The sequence below is a fragment of the Lineus longissimus genome, chromosome 2 (assembly GCF_910592395.1).
Source record: "Lineus longissimus chromosome 2, tnLinLong1.2, whole genome shotgun sequence".
NCBI classification, from domain to species: domain Eukaryota; kingdom Metazoa; phylum Nemertea; class Pilidiophora; order Heteronemertea; family Lineidae; genus Lineus; species Lineus longissimus.
This window is the reverse complement of record NC_088309.1, coordinates 20,447,573-20,469,265: the sequence shown is the minus strand read 5'-3', so window position 1 is coordinate 20,469,265 and position 21,693 is coordinate 20,447,573. Positions and strand designations below refer to the sequence as shown.

Below are 21,693 nucleotides of genomic sequence, written 5' to 3'. Positions count from 1 at the left end.
CGATTTTCAACGCGAGATTTCGATTATTTATGTTTCGCCATGACTACGTTACGTCACTGGCTTTTCTGAAACAAGAAACAGCACTTTTCTTGTGCTGCTAAAATATAATAATCAAGCCTTTCCGTCCAAATAATTTTAGTTAACCGATGGCTTAACTCCTCAACAATCAATAGAGTAGTGTTTGACAGCGGCCTAGACTTTTTAAGTTGTTGATTTTGCCAGATCTTTGTGGTGAAGTAGGAGAACCCCTTCAAAATATCCACTTTCCAGTCAAATTCTCACTGAAACTGCCAAGATGATGGCAACAAGGAGACAGACCCGGAATCGAGAGGTTACCGGACCAGCACCACATTCAGTAGCCATCGTAAGTAATCATAACTTAGAATAGCCTCACAAACACTGTTATTATGATATAACTATGTCAGTACGTGCGATCTGTTGTGTTAATATTACTATATTTAATATTAGCAGTTAGGCCTAGGCTAGTAGTGTCAGTAGTGAGCATCCAGTAGTAGGCCCTAATTCTATTCTAGTAATTGGACCAGTCAATCAACACAATGTCCTTCATTGATTACCACCAGTCCGTGGCGGCACGAGTCTCATGCCAGTGCAGTGACACGTTTAACATACCGTACATACGTACGTACCAGTCACTGAGTCGGGACTCAGTGCTGTGCACTACCCGGCGCCATGGCCCATGGCCATGGGCATACCAGATAATCAGTAGGGGTATGGCATTTAACTCTGTCATGTATCAATGCTGTTCCTCCAACGTTGTGAATGTGAGAAGTGGCATGCAGATTTCATTGTCTGTGGTTCTGACATCGGACTGATGGTGAAGGGCCATAATTGATTATGCCGGTTCTCTGCACTAAAAAATTCCCCTCCCCGTATTTATTTTGATATTCAACAATGAATCATGTTTATTTTACAGAGGGAACGTCCTCCCAATAAGTACCCACCAGAGAAACTCATCCTTGACAGGAGGAAGAAGGAAGATATGCGAGAGGAAGCCGTGGCTATGACAAAATACAACAAGCTGTTTGACTTGAAAAGTGATTGGGAAAGATGGACAGACAGAAAAATACAGCTAAATACAGTCAGAAGAAAAGTAGATGGCATGCTCTTGGCAAATGAATTTAGTGTTGAAGACCGAAGAGAAAGGTAATCATCAGACATGATTTTTCAGAATAAAGGTAGTTCTGCCAGTGTATCATCTTTGTGGTGGGGCAACCTCATTTGCAATGTAATACCTGATATGGTGTGTAACTCTTTGTGGTAGGATTTGAGAATATGTGTTCTTGTCTTTCATGTGTTTCTCAACTATTACAGGCTTCGTGATTTATTGGCGGCAGAGGAGGCACAGTATCTCGTTGAAATGGAGGCAAAAGAGGAGACAGTCCTTGAGAGACAGGCCAGAATGAGGGACCGAGCAAAGCTTCTGAAGGAAAGGCGTGAGGCAGAGAGGTTGAAGATTGTTGAGGACAAATATGATCAGCAGTTCAGGTACATGTTGTTCTTTTATCATTGTAATATTTATGTAGTACTTCTGAGTGGGAAAAAATGGGTGGGTAAAAATTTTGATATAAATTGCTCTGAATTGAAATAGTACTTCCTGAGGCATTTTGAAAAAAATTGCTGTGGGGAACTTTCTTGAGCCAATGTTGGTAATGTTTGTTCCTGGACCTAAATGGATGTGATCATGAGCTATGCCCTGTCCTGATAATTCAACTTATGGTGTCTCAGCAGCTTTAAGTTGTTCAATATTATTAAGAGTATAACTGTCTTGAGCAGTGAATAAATTATGAGAAAATGTTTGTCCACTTTGTTACAGAAATCAATGTGAAGAACTGAGATCGACACTCACTAAGCGTCACCAGGATGAAGTCTGTGCAGAACGTATGGAACAGTTGAAAATCAAAGCCGAACTTGATCTGCAACACCAACAAGAAGAGGAGATGTGGGCTAGACTCTGGCATGAAGACATGTTGGCTAAAGCTGCCCGAGAAGAAAAAGAGGCCCAGGCTCAAATTGAGAGGAACATGGAGACAGTCAAGACACTGGAGCTTCAGAAGGCTGCCCTTGCAGAGAAAAGGGCTGAGTCTGTAAAATTGAGAGAGGAGGAGGCACAGTTATTGGTGAGTATGAAGTCTAAAAATGTATGATAGAATGCTTGCTCTCAGTTTTGCCCACAGAAGAGACTGGTGATAAGATTCCAAGTTCTGGTGATCGTAATGTAGAATCTAATTTCGAAATGTGAATTGATTAAATAAAAAGGTTAGTAGGCCTTAGGTTTTAAGACTTGCTTCCTATTCCAAGAGGTAAACATGCAGGATAGATACAACTTTGTACTCCCAATGACCTTACAAGTATTAACCTATCGTCCTTCACTTTACAGAAAGAACAAGCTGAACTTCGTAAACTCGAGATGGCCAAAGAACACGAGGAGAAGTGTCGACGTCAGAAGGAGGCTCGTCAGCAGTTCGATCAGTCTCTGAAGCAGCGCATGAAGAGGAAGGCTAAGGAGGTTCAGGAGCAGCTTGCCTTTGACATGAAGATCCTTGAGCAGCTGCTGGAGGAGTCTCGTAACGAGGCAATGGAAGAGTTGCAGAGAAAGGTCTGTACAACCACATCTTTATATCCGAGTTTGATTTGAAAAAATGATGGAGGAGATTGAATTTTATCATTTAGGTTTTGATGGTAAAAATTTCACTCAATATCATGTCTACAGATTAGAAGTAGTAGGTTTGTAGGAGTGTGGTTTTGTTGATACTTCCAGCATTCTGGTTCCTTTAGTCAGTTCTGATATCTTGAATTACAGAAAGAACTACGTGAAGAAGATCGCCGTTACCGTGCCTACCTAAAACAGATGCAGCTCGAAGAGGCAGCACGTGAGAAGGAACTCGACCGTCTCCTCGATGAAGAGGTTGAGAAGATGTGGCAGAAGCGCCTCCAACAGTGGGAGCTGGAGAGACAAGCTCGTGCCAAGCTATTGGAAGATGTTATTGCCTGTAGACGGCAACAGCTTGCTGAGAAAAGTAAGTAAAATACTATCATTTCTTGGTCTTATCAGAATAGGCCTGAGTAAAGACATTGCCTCATAAAAAATAAAACACATGTCCATTTACTATTGACTTGTACATTGTACTTGTGGGAAATCGTATTCTTTCGTTAATTGTCTTTTTCTGGGACACCCTGATGTACATCACTCTGTATCTGATTGTTATGTTTTTTAAAATTTCAGAACGAATCAATGAACAGCGCCAGATCGAATCCCAACGAGAGCGCGAAGAGCTGCAAAAGGCTATCGAAGAGAACAAGCAGCATGAACTGGCAAAGGCAGGGAAAATCAAGGAGCAGTTTGAACTACACCAGAGGGATCTTATCGACCAAATTGAGTACAATGACAAGATGCGTGAGTTGGCAAAAATGGAAACGGATCGGGAATACATTTTGGCTCAAGAAGCGGAGCGCGAATACCAGAGAAAAATACAAGATTGTTTGGATAGGCCGTTTGTTGATAAGGTTCATCCAATGAGGAGGCAGCGCCAAGTTGAGATGGCGTCATCATAGACTCTGACGGGTTTTGTTTACTTCTTACTTTGAAATAGATTGAGGCATTTCGACGATGCAATCAATAACCGAGATGAATAATTGAAGAATTAAAATGTTCATATTTCTTTTTGGGTTGGGCTGCCTGTACCATAATGACAACCATGTGATTATGTGGGTTACGGTAGTATTTCATTCATCAACATCACAAATGCAATTTTGTCTGTACATTCCACATATTAATGAGCAAGTTCCGTCCATATTTTAAAATCAGTGTCTGCCATAATCTGGGTTTCAGTCAGATTTCTAGGGAATGAAATTGTTTTTCTTGTACATAACTGTGATACGCTACTCTGGTACTTTGAACTCAATGTCCGTCCATTAATGTGTTGTGATTATTTTCCCTGCTACTGATGATTGTTGAAAAGAAGTCTAAATATGGCAGTTTCACTGTCTGGCTTAGAGTTTCTGTTGTTTCACCACCTTGTTCACAGTGACTGCCTGCAGTTAAATGCAGGCTGTATGTATTGTTAACTTTCGTCCAGACAGATGATGACATTGATCGTGTAGAAGTACTGTTACAGAATAGCTTCTCGACGACAAGAAGAGATCTATGGGCAGGGTAATAAGAATGTCTCCATAAGGCCTTATTTAGACAAATTGTTTGTAATTGTTCAAGATTCTTGCAGCACATGCAGGAACTTGATTAGTGTTAATGTAACACGTATGGATATTTAGTCCTTGTACATCCACACTGTTGTGTTACATTTCGTTAAATGTAAATAATTCACTGTACTGAAAAAACTCAGTGTAAGCTGACCGGTAATAGTTTTCTCCAGTTGCTTTGGAGATGGGTTTGCTGCACTTATTTCACTTTTGTATATAGTTTTCCCTTTGCAATTCGGATAACCAGGGGGCTAAACGGGCTGAGATAATTCAACAAACTGTTCTTGACCACACTTAGTGTAGATACTGTGAGGATTCTACTGCAAGTGCTCTCCATGTCTTCTCTGGAACAATCTACATGTACAAATATTATCTATGTATTTAGAGATGTCTTTAATAAATGAAATGGTATCACTGTTGTTAAACTAAAAGGATATTTTGTAATTAAAATATTGGATGATCTTTATGTACAGCTTGGTGTTCTTGTGTGATAACTTGTACGTATTAGTCGAAAGCCAAATTCATTCGCTATTGAATGGAATGGCTGGATTATCATACCTTTTGTTACTGACCCAAGCATAGGTTGTTTGTGGTCTTCCCTGTGCACTCTTGAGCTGCGGCTCAATTTGCCTCCATGCCAGCTGCAGGGACTTCCCTCATTCTCGAAGGATCTCCTCAAAATGCTTCGGGGTCTACCTGAGCCTTGCCCCCCTTGAGGGTTCCCCCAAGCCCACTTGCTCTTGAACACTTGAATCTTGACCCCCTCCTAAGCAGTATAATGTTCTTCTTGGCATAAGTCAATAAGAGACAAGTGGAATGAATGCCTGTATTACAGAGCCCTCTTGATTCCCAGAGCTTTGTCCCGATTGATGCACCGTTCAGCCATGTGGCCATGTGTCCAAGAGTGAGCAGTTCTGAATCACTTGCTCCAGTGTTTGACCTTGTGCATTGCACTGGCTTCTTTTAGATTCGGCCATTTCATCCTCTCCAGGTGAGCCTCAAATCTGCGGTGGCCTGTTCCGAGATGAAACATGGAGGTACATGTACCCTCTTTTTTCTGTTAACCTGTTTCAGGAGCATCTTTGCTTCCTTGTAAGGATACTGAATTCTTCCAGATGTTGGTTTGCAACTTTGGCAAGTAGATGAGCTCTGTCGTTTCCTTGGATGCAAGAGTGAGCACGGATCCATTGAATCACAACTCTGCTGTTTTGGAATGTTAGATAAGTGGGTCGATAGTAAAGGATAATCAAAATGGAGGACATGGCATGTTATGTGTCCATGCCATTCTATTTGCTCTAATCCCAACGAAAATATTTTTAGGGGAACTTGCATGAAATCAACCAGATTATTGCCTGGAATGACAGGGTTTCGGGTGGAGATATGGCATTCGGTCCCACCTGTATGCTGACCCCCTCCCCAAACCCATATGGAGGCCTGCATTGCTGGAGTGGCCATTCTGATCAATAGACAGGCCAATGAGTCCAGTTACAGCAGCCAGCCTCTTGCCCACATTTGAGTTCTCATGCTGTATGGAACTGAAGTGGTCTCCAATATTCCAATATAATTAAACAACTGAAAATAAGGCTTGGATGTGGCAAGTGCGAAATGGAGCAGGTTCCTGATGGAACAAGGACATGTAGCCGGAAGGGGTATATTGACATTGTCATCAATGTGATTTGTGGCAGATGCGAGCACACCAGTCGACTTTGTGTGCTGGTTCGCACAACCGAAAGTTACAATTGTCTGTCAGCTATGTCCCAGCAGGATGGATTTTATAATTTTGGCATCGTTTGTACAGGGGATTGCAAATGACTGACCTATTAGAGTAGGAGTGGATTGTCAAGCCTTCTACCTTGCCCAAATCAAAACATCATAATACCTGGTAAAGACTACGAGCAAGCCATAAGACCCTCCTCAGGGCAAAATATCGCATTTACCTGTGGCCAGACAGACGGACGGATATTCAGAGGTTATTTTCATGTCCCCCTTTTCACTCCAGAGCGACAGGGGCCTGGTTTTGGTTAAAAAGCTTCAGACACAGTCTTTCTGAAATGCTGTGACTAGCTTTCGGGAGATGAAACAAAGTGAATTTCAAGACATCAAAAGATTTTTACCCTGCATGTGATGAAAGCCTCTCATCTATGACAAGACTATTCCAACCCCTCAAATCATCATGAGAACTAACAAGGTGATTCATCCGAAATTCATGAGACCAAGAAAAAAATAACCGACTGACGCACACAGCTTCTCATTTTTAATATTTTTATTACACTAATAATTTCATACAAAACACACTTGTTCGTCTGCTTGAGACTGGAAGCAGGAAGGGGCACATAAATTGTGATTTTTGCATCACAAGCAAACAAATACTGTATAAGGTTTGCAAAAAATAACGAGCACAATTTTTTTTAGTTGTTGAGACTGCTCAGGACAGCGAAAGTGGATAATGGTCTTAACGAATTTTGGTCAGACGACGAAAGCTCGCCTTACATGTATATCATATTTTTCTCATGGGTTATTTTTATTTCCTGCACAGGGAAAGCACATCAAATTTAGTCACAACACAGAGATCACAGTCAAACTTAACTTCTGGTTTGTAAATGATTTCCGAAACCTGGTGGAGAATATTATCACCGCTCAAAAAACTCACAATTTGTTCCATATATTTTTTCTACTATACAAAAAATCAGCTTCCCAAGGGATTATAACATAAGTAACGTCAATGTATGATATGGTTCAACAAAACATCATTATTATACTACCAAAAACTCATTACTTTGAGTTTTTGATACTATGACCACAACAGGCTTGATAAGGCTTCAAGCCCCATGTTCTACCTTCAGGAAAACCATCATTACAACACTGATGTGAAAATTGACCGATCAGCCTCCTTTGAAAGAAACTTGCCACGGCACGTAAAGGAACACGTGATCATTTCACAGCAGGTTTGAAAAGCCCTAGATTATATGAGGCAAGAACATGCCTGGGTTTTGAAATAAGGAATTTGAGTCTTTTCAATATCAGATCACTGCTCGCCCTCTTGAGGTGGGATATATCCTGGCTCTTCTCGTTTCTTCTTCATTCCTGACACGATGTCATCTATCCTAAGAAGGAGTACAGCAGTCTGGAAATAAAAGGATACATTAAAAACAAAAAATTACTGAATGAACACAAAGAAAGAGACAGAAATTAATATGGCATCACAATTGGTAAGGGGAAATCTAACGAGAAAATTTTCAAAGAAATGTAATGAGATCAATAGACAAGAAGACCTTCAGCTGATGCATATCATGAATCGCACACCTTTCTATAAGAACTTACCTCAATGGCAGTCTTGTAAATCTGTGCCTTAACAGACAATGGTTCCCAAATTCCAAAGTCGTTCATGTCGACGATGTTACCAGATTCGCCATCCACGCCCCAGGTTGTATTACCATCAGCTGCATGCTTTGCCTGTGAAAAGAAGGGACAAATCGATATGCATCCGAGTAAGACGAAAAGAGGGACTTTGGACGGCAACCTAGAAGAATACTTTTTAAGGGAATGCTGAAGATTCTGACCAGTCCGGGTTTAAAATGCACAGCCTGTTGATAGCTGAAGAAGAATCACTTACCCTAAGAGCTGTAATTGTCCTAATCGTGTTAGCTCCGCAGTTCTGTATAAGTGTCCTAGGAATAACCTCTAGAGCTCTTGAGACTGCACGGTAAGGCCACTGGTCAACTCCTTGGATAGTCTTAGCCTTCTCGTTCAGGGCCTGAAAAAAGTATCAGATTTGAGTAATTTATATCCATAGTAGATTACTTTAAGATAACAACTTTAACTGATGTCACTTTGTGCATATCACGTAAATCCTCTTCAAAAAACTATATCTCCCCAAAGAAACTGCTCCAAGAGACCAATGTAGAATCAGATGTCCTCAGTACTCATAACACTAATCAGCTACTGAAACCTAGTGTCTCTCACTCGCACACAAAACCTTGAGGACCAAGGCAGGCATGAGAGAAGAAGACAAAGGAGAACAGCAAGTCAGTCCAAATGCCTTCAATTACATCATCGGACATCAAATTCCCAACAGCCAGATGACTAGGTTATCCAATAAAGCCAATTGGACATCAATACAAAAGTGGGACCTTTCTGCATATGTTACCTTGTTATGTTCAAATGGTTTTGTTCTTACCTGAGCAAGGGCCATTTCTCCAGCGCCTCCACCGGGCACCAAGAAGGGATCAATCATAACATTCCTGGCTACATTCATGGCATCTTGCAGGTTACGTTCGACCTCCATCAGAATGTCTTTACTGGCTCCTCGAAGCAGGATGGTGCAAGCCTTAGGGTTCTTACACTGCGTCAAGAATGTGAAATATCTGAAAGATGAAGAATAGTTGGTTACGTATATTTGAATCTGCAGTTCAATTATTTCCCAACCCTCTTACTTGAAATTCACAATCTACAATCACCGCAGCCATCACACTGGTACTGAGAGAGTGACATGACTGGCATTCAAATACTGTACACTGAAGAGTTTGGTTGGCAAATCGAAATACAGGAATTTATGGGAAAGGATTTTAAAGGTAACTTACTCATCTCCCATTTTCTTAATCTCGAAGAGTCCACATTCTGTTCCAACATCCTCCTCTTTGATTTCCTCAGTTCTGTTCACAATCGTTGCTCCACATGCCCTAAAAAAACACGACATCAGTCTTGAGAGTTTGACCTTGTGATTATCATCTTTTGAGAGCAGCATAAGTTTTAACAGTGAAATAACCTGGGATAACATACTAATCACAGTAGATGTAGATGTACTTGACACATGTAGGCCTAAATGTACAAATGCATGAAGTTGAGAGTCGTACAAACATGTTTCACACACATGGTATGCCAACTCATCGTTACCACAAAAGTTTACTAGTAACAGTTTTAAAAACCCAATGACGTCCTCAGTACACATAACACTAATCAGCTACTGAAACCTAGTGTCACCAACTCGCACACAAAACCTCGAGGACCAAGGCAGACATGAGAGAGGAAGACAAAGGAAAACAGCAAATCAGTCCAAATGCCTTCAATTACATCATCGGACATACACAGGACAAATTGCAGATATTCAGAAATGTTAAGTTTCTTAATAACAAGACACCATCCACATATTTACAATATCAAAGGTTAGGTAGGTTAACAAAAGCTGACAGACTTGGCAGATAAATTGTCTCATAGCCTTTGCGGATTGCAAGTAATGAAGAATACATGTAGTTTCAATAACTTCTTCCATCTTACCTTGCAATTCTGTTACAGTCTGATTTCCTTACTCTCCTGATTGCAGCCACACCAGCCCTGACCAGGAAATGTTGAGCAAGATCTGAGACACCCTTCTCTGTGATGACAAGATCTGGTTTAACACGGATGATATCTGCACAGATATTGGCAACAAACTCTTCTTCAAGCTGGAGGATTTTACTGAAAGAAGAAAAGGACAATTTTCAGGGGTTCAAACTGCAACTCAAGGCTTCTTTTGACCAATAGAGCTAGCAGGTATGAGAAGGCTGCCAAGAGATTGCTATCGAAAAAGAACTTCTGATGCATAACAGACCGTCTGAGTCAGCCTCTGTAGAACTCAAGTTGAGATTTCTGTCAAGTGGAGGCTTTTCATACTTGACAAGTTCGGTCAAAATTGAGAAATAAAACTATGTTGAGACATACAGTTAGGTTTGGAGACACACATCAAAGTTTACATACAAATACCTCCATGCATAAAATAGCAATTTTTTCATGAACATGACTAGTGCAAACAAACATTGTTTCAAAACATAACTCACGCAAAATCTGTTTCACTAGTTATTTCTAGATTGGTTTGACTCTCTCCTTTCTTGTATTCCAAGTTGCAGTCGAGGAGTAGAATTCTTGGGTTCTCTATCCGCCTCTTCATTTTTGGGTGAACAATATCCTTATTTATCATTACACCAGACAACACTTCAGAGTCTTCCATAGTTCCACCAGGGACCTAGAATAGAAAGTGAAAACATTTCTTCGTCTTTTATATAAATTTTCCATCATGGACTCGGGAGTAGAAAGTGGAAATGTTTCAGTTCCAGAGCATCAATATCACGGGCCAGATACCATTAACCACTACACAACACAACACCCAAGTACAAAACCGGTCACAATACAAAAACTTGATAAGAGCACTCACCTTTTCTACTTTAGCATATCGCTTGATATCAATTTCTTTACGGCCATGTTCTTCTAGGGCAACTGTCTTAGTTGCATCAAGAGCAATCTTACAAGCAAGGTCCGACCTAAAAACAAAGGAGATAACATTCAAACACCAAAGATTTGTTATGTAAATGCAAATGAGCATTTTCAGAATCCATTTTATTCTTCTTGGCAATTTTACCATTCTGCCACTTCGGTTGATGTCGGCAGCCCAATTTGGTGCGAGATAATTAATGCCACAGTGGCAAGCTCCTAAATTATGCAGTTTAGTAAGAGTCAATTTTATTTGGTGGTAATGTGATGACACAAAGATACTTATTGCAAGATTCTTTGTCAAGGGTCATACTATTTTAAACTCCTACCCTGCAATCCTTCAGTAGCAATGGCCGATTGATAACAGTCCACCAGGCAAATAGTAATTTTGCTGTGGAATCTTAGTATCTTACCATTTGCTGATAAATTTTGTTCCAACACAGCTCTTGATGATCTTCAACATTTCATCTCGGTTCGAGGTGTCAACAGGGCGACTGAAAAAATACAACAAATATCCATTATATAAGGTTCACAAAGAGAATAATCAGAAGTAATCTACAACTCTGGAACCCACTTGGTAAAGGAGAAACATCTAGCAGGTCATAAGAAAGGAGAAATACAATCTTCTGATGTGCAGCACTTGTTACCTGATCTTTTCTTTTAGAATGTCAACAATGTCTTCCAAGGCTTGTCTGTAGGCGCTGATGATCACAGTAGGGTGCATCTTCTGTTGGAGGAACGGGCTGGCTACAGCCAACATTTCACCAGCTGAAACATAAATTGTTTTATAATCATTCCATGTCTCCATGCTTTACTGTCAATCAGATGGCAAACTATTCACATAACCAACTCGGCAATTAGACAGCAAGGTTTTTCCACTCTTCCAACAGAGAGTCTTGACCAGTTTTTTGGCCAACTAACTTAAATCAACCGGCTAAACTTTAGAATCCCCGATCGGAAATGACGTAGTTTGATCGCATTCAACTATAAATCCATTGAACAGTGGTGCTTGGTTAGTCAACCGATGACCTTTTTTTGGGGTGTGATCGGGGATTGTAAACTCGTTCCAATCAACCTTATCCATCTTCATCACAACCTTATTCAACACTTGCTTCATTTCATAATACGGTCCAGTAGACCAATCAGCGTCCTAGCTGGGCAAATAAACACAACCCAGCTATTGTCAAATCAACTCTTAACATAATGACATCATGTACATGTTGGTCAATTTGAGTTCTACACATACCAAGGATGATGACAGACGTGGTACCATCTCCAACCTCTTCATCCTGGGTCCTTGCAATCTCAATCATGGACTTGGCGGCTGGATGCTCAACAGTGATCTCCCGGAGGATAGCATTGCCGTCGTTGGTCATCACAATACCACCCATGGGGTCCATCAACATCTGTAAAGTAATGCAGAAGAAATCAATTTTACAAAAGAAGGAAACAAGAATGGTTCAAATACTGTCAATTAGTCTCCATTGTCACACTACAATCAACTCGAGTAGAAATAACTTCCTTGGAATAGTATCTATTCTATCTACATTGTAGCCTCTAATATTACTAAACATTACAAATTAACTTTGCACAAGTTACAATTTCTGACAAAAACAACTTCACTGGATCATTTCAAGAGTTGTGTCATTATCACTAACGTCAATCAATTATTTTTATTATTACCTTCAGCATAGCTCTTGGTCCAAGGCATGTTCTTATGACATCTGCAACCGTCTGAAAGAAATGTACAAGTTCAAGTTGATCATTTCTTTTCTTACTACTTCTGCGACTGTGTTCTATTGAATGACACAATTTTATTGACTGGCATTTTTAAATCAAGGTCAAGTGTTCGAGACATACTCATGTACATAGGTATATTTGGGCTCGGTGAGGTTCATCACAACTTGACAATTTTTGTCATTTTCAGCCTTGCTTGCCATGACGATGACCGGCATTAGCCATGAATGGTGGAATGTTCTGGAATGGAATGCACGTGTATTCGCTGTACATTTGTACACAGGAAAACAACATGGCGTCAACCATGCGAACATGCGCCTCACCTTTGCGGCTGTCACATTGCCTAACTGGACCTTCTTGCCCGACTCCCGCTTGGTATTCTGATCTGGAATGTAAGATGGGCATATTGAATACAATGTTTTCAAGATAAACAAGGAGAGAGAGTGGTAAAACGGGGTAAAATACTCACTCAGAACTAGAACTTGAGACATTTTTCTGCCGGTGTTTGGAAACGAGGCTCTTCATGTGCCACCTGATGGACGTCTGTGGAACTGAACGAATTGTCTTCGTCCTTCGTCCTTCGCCTGTCTGTCGTCTCCTCCAACCTCTTTTTGCGTGTGTGAGTGCAGTTCGCCGTAAATTACCTCGCAGATTTTCCTTTTTGTCTTTTGTGTCTCAAAAAAAGGTGATTATGTTTTTTTTGTTGCTAATCGGATGATTATCTCCTTCAATTGATGGTGCTCTGTTTCATGACCGTCTCAATTCTACATTCACCATGGACATGGTGAGCATGGTTCTCTGTCTGCATTCACTACCAACTTCTGTTGTAATATCTATATAGGCCAATATAAAAAATAATTAAAAAGAAGAACGAAGTTCCTTCGTCACATCTTTGGAGCACAGAAGCAAATGGAGGAAGAAGAATGTCCTGATTCTAAGGAGGAGGATGCTGCATCAGTTGTGTTGTTTGGGCAAATTCCAGTAAGCCCTGCTCACCAACATCAACAATCCAGAGTTCACGGCCAAAGAAATAAGAAGACAAAGTTGTACCTGTCATCCATGTTTCTTTATTGATATGTTGTCACAATAATGTAACATTACACTACAACAGCTCAGGACCACTCAATTGCAGGGAAACATGGCGAAACTAGTGACGCCAGGATAAGGTCTTGCTACCATCTCTGGGCAAGTTTACGAGAAGAATCTGCCTAATTTACTATATGATTGAAATCAATAGACTGATAGACTAGAAGCATAGTTGGCAGCACGCTGTACCCATTGATCAAGCCCAGACACTACAATCAAAACCAAGCAGCTTATATTCCACCAGTTGCTGATAGTCCCCCTTTTTACAAAGAGTATGCATGGGGAATGGGAAACAAACTGCTTTTATCAAATGTGACCTTTAATCCTTTAAGGTAAAACAGGTCACATGTTGCAGATAGCTAAACTGGGGGAAAGCAGCAACATAGCAAAAATAATTTGTGGTACAAATTATCATTGGGTCGTTTAAAACATGTCAGACAGAAAGGGGTTGCAAGGTAAGCGCTGACCTGACAATTCTGCCAAACAATTTGTTTGATAAGATATTCACGTCCTTGAAAACAATACCTGAGACAAAATAAAAGGGCTTGCACTTTGGTGTGTTCGACAATTCTGGCAATCAATAAACGGCATGTTACCTCGAAATTAGGCAGTAAAATCAATGTACCCAAAACCTTAGTAAGTTTCGAACTTTTGGAATGACTAGCATCTAAATAGACGAGATAGAGGAAAAGATAATTTAATACACAACTTCAGAAATAACTACGAGGAATCAGTCATGGACTAGAAGATTATCATGTACAAATCAACACAAAATAGACACAGAAAGAATTCCCAAGCAAGAAATCTAAGGTTCAGACAGAAGGAAAATCTGACCTATTTACATGACTATCTTTAATTGTCCATTCTTTCTGAAGGTACCACTTCTATTATATTTCTGTTTATCAAGAATAAATAAAGACTGAGAGCTATCAAGTGTCAATTACAAAGTTTAGAACTAGATTTTTGTATCCGAATGTACAGATGAACATTTATCAAAATAAAGAACAGTCTCAATTTATTCTTGCTTTATCTATGGGAAATGTGAAATTTCTCAAAATAGCCCCAGGCTTTTAGCACTAATTAAAATTTGAACAGCCAGCCCAAGGGCTTCTCTACAAAATATTATAGATATATTTTTGTTTCTGCACTACCCATATGTGAACTTGTAACCTGAATCATATGAACATGTGACGATTATACCTTTCAAGATAAAATCAACAAAAACAAGACAAACTAATTTAACCGAGTATAACAGATCAAAGATCTAATCATTAACAAAACATAACTTCTATATAAATCTTGGCATTCCTACAGAATTCTAAACCGAGGACTTCCATAATAACCACCTGAAGCATCATTACGTTTAATAGGATACCCGCAAAACTACAGCTGCCACTACTTGGCACTAACTGTCAATAACACATTACGCTGTTGTGACAGAAAAGTGACATAAATTTTGTCTGCGTTTTGACATCATTTCGTGATAATCAGTGCCACCTATTGGGATGCAAATACCCTATTCAACTTTTGCACCACCTTTGGCGGCAAAAACCATTTGTTACTATAGACCTCCTTGCTGATGTGCAAGCCAAAACATTCAGTGTACATCATTAATATGCATCTTCTTCGGACAAATGTATGCTGCGACTTTAATTTGTTGTTACTGGGACGCTATAGGCAGGAGACAAGTTGGTCAGATTTGCCAATAGCAGTTGCTCCCATCTCGAAATATATGTAAAATATCATCTTCCATGCAGACACCCTATATAAGCACCTACCGGGTATGAAGGATAAACAAAGTAGTCAAGTTACAGATATTAACCACACATTGAACTCAAATACTAGAATCAAAAGACTTCTACATTTCACCTGCGATATAATGACAGGCACTTTCTCGGACCAGAAGGTCGCCTTCATACAAGAACAGATCATGCCCACAAATATTATTTAGCCAGATACTTGCTAGGTCCAAACATCTTTCCTCGATAGACTAGTGTAGCATAATGCGGCCAATAAACAAATGAAATTTTGTGATAGTAAACGATATTCTTAGAGATTGATTTGAAGGTGAGTAGCATGCAATTGTGGAGTGATTTTCAAAAACATCAATCAGTAAATGTTAACCCTTTCCTATCCTGATGAAATGACCATGATATGGTATTTATGCAAACCAACTAAACAACGAAGCCACTCATTTTAACTTTGCCCACCCGCATGACCCGGTGTTTTGCAAGACAACTAGTACCTCCAGTCAAGTCTCAATTCTGTAACCATTAAAAACGTTTGGATCAGAAAGGGAAAACGAATGAGGACAAGACCGTCATCTAATTCTAGATACACCAGATTATAGAAAATTAATATTGAATGACTTGATTTAGAGGCCAAGAATTTGGAAAGAAATTCCCGATCGATGACTGGTAAACCCCAGTGGTAATACTGAAAAACCAAAATGGCGATAGTGGGTTAAAACCAGTCATCTTATTATCTCCCTTACCATTCTGTACTCACTGCACTTTGGAATCCAACCCATTGGATGCCCCACCTCTTAGGCCAGCACACAGAAACTGACACCAGTTTGTGGTTGATTCGCCCCTTTCTAGATGAGAGTTTCTTGCGGTGGAGTCGCCAAACTTTGTCAGGTTATGGGGTCAGCCACTGTTTGGCTTCAACGTACAGCACAATGTCGAGTTGGAAACATCAACGGTAGATGGGCGCTGATCAGGAAACAGGCGAATTACGCAGACGTTAGGGATTTGCACCAAGATGGCACTTCGCTACGATGTTGGGCAGTAAGAAGATTCATCATGTCAGCTTTCTTTCTGAGTTGTTGGGGAGACCTTTAAATTTTCTATTCAGGGGGTGCAAACCCTGTGGCTCAAAAGTCATTGGGTTTTCTGTCGCACTAAAGCTATTTACCCGAGATCACAAGTTTTGTTCTCTCACTTCCCGAGGTCAGACAAAACAGATGAGTTTCATCTGTTTATGATGTCTATGCCAGTAACCAGCAATGATGACCTGCATTTGATAGATTGTACATAGAATTCAAGAAGAAAGTTTTAAAAGCAAAGAAGAAGGAAGGCAACATTTAAGACTCACAAAAAAATCATTAGAGGAAGGTTAGGTGTGCATTTGGCTGAGGGGTTATACAGCAATGGTCCGTGCCAGCACAACTTGGTGCATAATGTGTTGTAGGATTTGTTACAGTTGGTACACTTATAGACTATGCTTTGAGGAAAGGATGTGACCATGTGAAAGGGTTCAGGTCGTCAGACAACCAAAACCAGGGCTGCGGGACCAACCACAGTGTTCTCAGTTTCTGCATGCTGAATCTAGAGATTAACCATTCTTTGACCATTTTATCGCACCTTCAGCGAAAATTATAATACTGTTTGGTAGAAATTGGACAATTTCCACAACAAAATAAGAAACTAGACACAAAACACGAATAACGCTTGCGCTTGGAGCACAAACATGCACACAGCTAACATAAAACTCGCCAAGTGCAAACTGCACCATTATAAACCAACAAACACTACATGAGAATTTTTTTTGAGATTTTGTTTTTTGTTCTAAATACGACACTCACTAACATTGAAAGTTTTGGGAGTTTTACGCGCTCCAGTCAAACTGGTCCAGTTGGGTTTAGAGTACAGCTACAAGCAGTGATAAAACATGTTTTAACCTGCCTAGAGCTGTATCCTTTCCAATAAAAATGTGTTTATGTGTTCAGCTATTTTCTATCGGAACTGAAGGCTGCGATGAAGGGAGATATCTTAGGTTTACAACAACACCACAAAACAAAGAGAGAATGAGACATAACGACAGAAGACAGACAGAATGATGAAATAATTTAACATGCAATAGAATTATGCCATTAGAAGAATAACTTGGATAATTTTCAATATTGAAAAATTTTCCAAAATGATGTAAGGTAAGTGGGGGAATGGAGCCATTACCATTGTTTCCTATTCACATTTCTATAAGGTATGAACAGAAAACAATGGCGGGGCTACCTTTCCCCCACTTACATCACATGTAGCTTACTCTTGATGAACTAAAATGAAATGAACATTAACACACATCTACTCTGGCAGAATAAAGTTACCATGAAGGTATGATTTAAAATTGTGGTGTACTAAACTATCTTAGAGAAGTAATTAGCTACATTATCAAATAAAACACACCATTTCATCGCATCCCTGGCAACATCAAACATTCTTTAGAGTTGCTGATGAAATTATGGTGTTTAATTTGACAATAAAAAAATCGAAAAAACTTAATACCCTAAATAAGCAAGAAAGATTTATTTTGATTTCCCGAGTGTCACCAAGGTTTAAGTCCTTGGTATATATTCAAGACTCTCAATCAAGGTTTCAACATAATCATGGCCTCCAGAGCCAACTTTCTGGGGAAGATAACGCTTGCCAACTTTCTTGTTTTTATATCAAAACAACTGTAATCGACTCTTGAAATATCTGAATGACGTAAATTGAAAACTCTCATGTGCATTTTCAGCTGCAAAAGTACTTTATATTCAGAGACATGACTTTACTCATATATAATAGCATGCAGAGAGTGTTCAATCCAAGCTGGAAGAATTTTGTGCACGATAATGCATACATTGATATCGAGAGAACTATGGCTGGAACTGAGGATTAAACATGTTAAAAGGAATTCCACAATAAAAATCGATAAAAGTGAAAGACAGTAAGTAAGCACCGTGCAGAAATATTTAATCTTTGTGTTTTTCAAAGCTAAGATTAAAGAATTTGTTGTTGAGAACACAGTAGGAAGGCCACAACAACATTCCAAAGGACCCCCCACACATTTTGCTTTTGACTTGACAGATTTGCTTAGACCCTACAAATGTTAAAACATGACTTCTTAAAGAAGCCAATTAATACAATGATGCAAGTTGACCAGCAACTCCAGAGATTCATTCCACGCTTCACAAATCTTGACTCAACTTACAAATGCAACTAGTTTTGCTGCATTTGAATAAATTTTAAAGAACTTTAACTGAGTAAAAGACAGTAAAATGTCATACACCCCTTGGCCACATCTAGACTTTATAAGCCAATGTTAAGTAAGTCTATTTCATACATTCGGATGAATTTGACTACATGTGCATGTTGTAATGATAGACAGACCGCCTAGTGAACAAGAGAAAGTACTGAAATGTCTGCATGGAAGAAAAGATACAATTAATACATAGCCCCTTTAAGTGACACGTCATAACTCAAGTACAGGAATCACTTTGCGTCCCCTATGTCTAATAACTTTCACATAGTGTGTCGATTACTCTAGATGCCCCTCTGAAAAGTCTGATATGTTTGATAATATAAAGTTTCACTACACACTGCCTCGGCTGCATAATGTATGGGATTGATACAGAATTCAATAGGAGTGCCAAGATTTGCAACTTTTAAAGTTAAAAAATGCAATTTTTGTGACAAATGCATACGACTTACAGAAGAAAATACTACTCATTTATAATTACATGAGACAATGTGTATGTATAATACACTTGCTGGTGAAGTTTGTGCCCTTGTATACATGTACAACAGTCTTCCAAAACTGTATATTTTGACAAATTTGTAGTTCTTTTTAATCCATTCAAGAGAATGTGATAAAACCCACATGTCAATATGGAAATAAAAAATTTGAATCAAATTTGACAACAAGATTTTTTCGTTTCCTTTGAATAAATGCCCAATCTACAATTGTCTATGTTTACAAATTGACTGACTCATGATTAAAATGCAGTGAAAGCCCTTCATTTTGAGATTTTGTCATACAAAAGCAATCAAGAGACTATAGTCTTCGTTTCCTTTTGTTATTATGCAGACAAGGACACACCCATCATATCACTCAGAGGCCACAAAAACATGGCAATTGTACTACATAGAGCCATTGGAGTGTCAGGTAATTATCTTATGTACAAAATTTAAACCCTGATCATAAATTAATGATATCTATTTATACATCGCTGTGTTCCCAACCCTATATACACAAAGAGTAAGCAACCTCTAAAGCTTACACCAGAATAATATTATTCTTAATAATAATTTATATCATTGAAACAAGAGGAATGAAGATAGCACGCTCGAAAAGACGTTTTGAAAAGAAGCTACTTTTAAAGCTATGACAATGCTACTGACAATATATGAACACATGACCTCGGGTCATCATGATAACAGGAACACAAAATAGTACATTTTAAAACACAAACTGACTGAATCTTAAACATATCTTTAAAATAATTTGTGATCCATTCCTTGATTTGGTTTCATTTTGGTACTCCAGATACATTTGATGCGATCAGGAATTCATTGTTCTAAATTTGTCCGAAAAATTAGAAGATTAGATGAAAAATTTATATTTTCCATCTTACTGTCAGAAGCAGGAACTACCAAAGAAATGAGCGCAGTAATTTGGATGGAAACTATAACTCAGATTATGAGTAAAGTAGAGATAGAAAGTTACACTTTGTCTCTGAACATATTACTATCTACACTCGTTTCACGAAAAAACAGCACCACATGCAATACAAGCTTAAAATGGCTGGAAAGATTTGTCAGTATTTCACTTCAAAAGGATCGTTCTTGTCCATGCTTTGCCCTATTCTGGCAAAGAAGGTAATACTATATACATTGGATTTCAAAGTTTCACATGACACATAACATTTTGTTCAAGTATTTCATTTTCTGTGCGAAGTCGGGTGCCATTATTTCGTGAAATGGACAATAGTTTACAGTATGCCTCACATAATAAGCATACGACCTCTGCTTCCATACAACCTGATTAGCAAAAAAGCATACAACCGAGTGCTCTACAAAGCAGCAACTAAATTCCTGTTACCTTACTTAAAGCCACCAAAACCCGTGCTCTCTAGCATGAAGGCAACATATAGCTTATCCACCAAAAGCCTATACAATATGCCAACTGCACACGCATGAATGTGAATGGTTGTGCCATCTTTAATTTTATTAAAGGTTACTGTAATAAATAGATATGTGATATCACAAAACAGTGCCGTAGACAGGTAAGTTGTTAAAGAAAAATTTATATGCACATGTCCATGTGCTCCAGGTTTTCTTATGTTTACTGGCACTTTATTCACAGGAAAGCTGGCAATTACGAGGAACTGTTATTTTGGAGATATGTGAACCATTGAAAGAAAGAAATGAGAGAATTTCTCGAAGTACAGATAAGAGTCAAATTCACAAATCACTCTCTTCTGGTGTGTGCACAATAGCCTTAGAAATGGCTTGCAAGGTTGACTTTTTTATCGCTTTGAGATACCTCGTCATCAGATTAAAGAGATCAGAAGTCATGCGGCCTATACCACAAGTTATCCTTCCGCAATTTTGACCTATTCAACAGAAGGAACACTTTCCTACTCAAGGCGAGCCAAGTAAACCAAAAAGTACAAAGAAAACTAAGAGAAGAATGTTTACTTCAACGCCTTGGAGAAGAGATTGCGGACTGGACTGTAGACATGATGATGGAACTCCTGTATGTGAGCGTTGCGACGCACCCCAAGCACCGCCGCACTGTCCGTCTTCAACTCAAAGAGTAACACCACCATGACGATGACCACCACAGCCATTGTCCCAAATGAAATCAGCAGAGGAACCATAACTTTCAGACATCTATTTCGCCGCACTGGTAACGCCACCGCATCATCTACCACATGATGGGCTTTCCCGTTCGACTTGCAATCATTCGTGACGGGTTTCTCTTCCTTGACCTCCATGTGGTTGACGTTATTCATCTTGGCCTGCTGTAACTCTTTCTGCAGCATCTCGATCTGAGCATCCAAATTCACCTGTTCTGTCGGCTCCGCCTCGTCTTTTACAATCACCGACTCCTCACAATGCTCATCGAGATCCTCCTCTTCTGCTAACGGAGCCTCTCGCTCTATAGTCGGTGACCCAACGTCCGTCGTCGTGTTCATTTCTTGGTCAAGTTCTGGAACAATTTCCGTCAGCCTCGGCCTCACCTGGATGTCACCCTGCGGCGGTGAACTGACCGCCATGGAATTATCTTCTGGAATGACAAACTCAACGAGCTGACTCTCTTTCATGGGGGTCGATGTGTTTGGAGCATGATTTACAGGCTTCATCGTTTCATAACCTGAAAGAAATTAACACCAACATTAGGTAAAATCTTGCATTCACATTAGTAGAACAAGGCTCTTCTCGTTATGGCTAACTTTTTTGCATCAATTTTACGAGAAAATGGGCCTAAAGCGAGGGAATTTGGCTATACTCCTTTGAGGACTTAGAATCGGTGCCACAGTTAGTAGAAGCTCGTACAAAATTCCGAGATTTTCTGTCTGATTACTCAACACATAAATGAACACCATAACCGAGACTGCGTATACATGTAACCATATAAAAATAG

The 21,693-nt window shown here is 39.5% G+C and overlaps 3 protein-coding genes across 19 annotated transcripts in view; 1 reads left to right on the top strand and 2 right to left on the bottom strand.

Moving 5' to 3' along the window:
* The first annotated feature begins 48 nt into the window (after positions 1–48).
* LOC135482791 (cilia- and flagella-associated protein 53-like) lies at positions 49–4,684 on the top strand. Its single transcript, XM_064763170.1, has 7 exons — positions 49–364; positions 935–1,164; positions 1,333–1,506; positions 1,835–2,138; positions 2,399–2,617; positions 2,822–3,038; positions 3,245–4,684. Exons 1-7 carry the CDS (start codon positions 296–298, stop codon positions 3,571–3,573), a joined length of 1,542 nt encoding a protein of 513 aa, XP_064619240.1. The 5' UTR covers positions 49–295; the 3' UTR covers positions 3,574–4,684.
* Positions 4,685–6,463: 1,779 nt separating this feature from the next.
* LOC135483744 (T-complex protein 1 subunit gamma-like) lies at positions 6,464–12,743 on the bottom strand. The gene is made up of 14 exons (XM_064764766.1): positions 12,668–12,743; positions 12,522–12,583; positions 12,145–12,195; positions 11,708–11,867; positions 11,109–11,229; positions 10,875–10,955; positions 10,406–10,511; positions 10,032–10,216; positions 9,493–9,672; positions 8,799–8,897; positions 8,396–8,582; positions 7,832–7,972; positions 7,540–7,671; positions 6,464–7,342 (listed from the first exon to the last, which is right to left on the bottom strand). Exons 1-14 carry the CDS (start codon positions 12,687–12,689, stop codon positions 7,244–7,246), a joined length of 1,626 nt encoding a protein of 541 aa, XP_064620836.1. The 5' UTR covers positions 12,690–12,743; the 3' UTR covers positions 6,464–7,243.
* A 6,519-nt stretch (positions 12,744–19,262) lies between these two features.
* The window catches only part of LOC135482789 (FERM domain-containing protein 5-like), a 54,053-nt gene continuing 51,622 nt past the window's right edge, over positions 19,263–21,693 (bottom strand). For all 17 annotated transcript variants that reach the window (XM_064763151.1, XM_064763155.1, XM_064763159.1 and 14 more), the window contains one exon: positions 19,263–21,423. In XM_064763151.1, the coding sequence (XP_064619221.1) occupies positions 20,741–21,423 (683 nt within the window). In that variant the 3' untranslated portion in view covers positions 19,263–20,740. The remainder of the gene's footprint in view (positions 21,424–21,693) is intronic.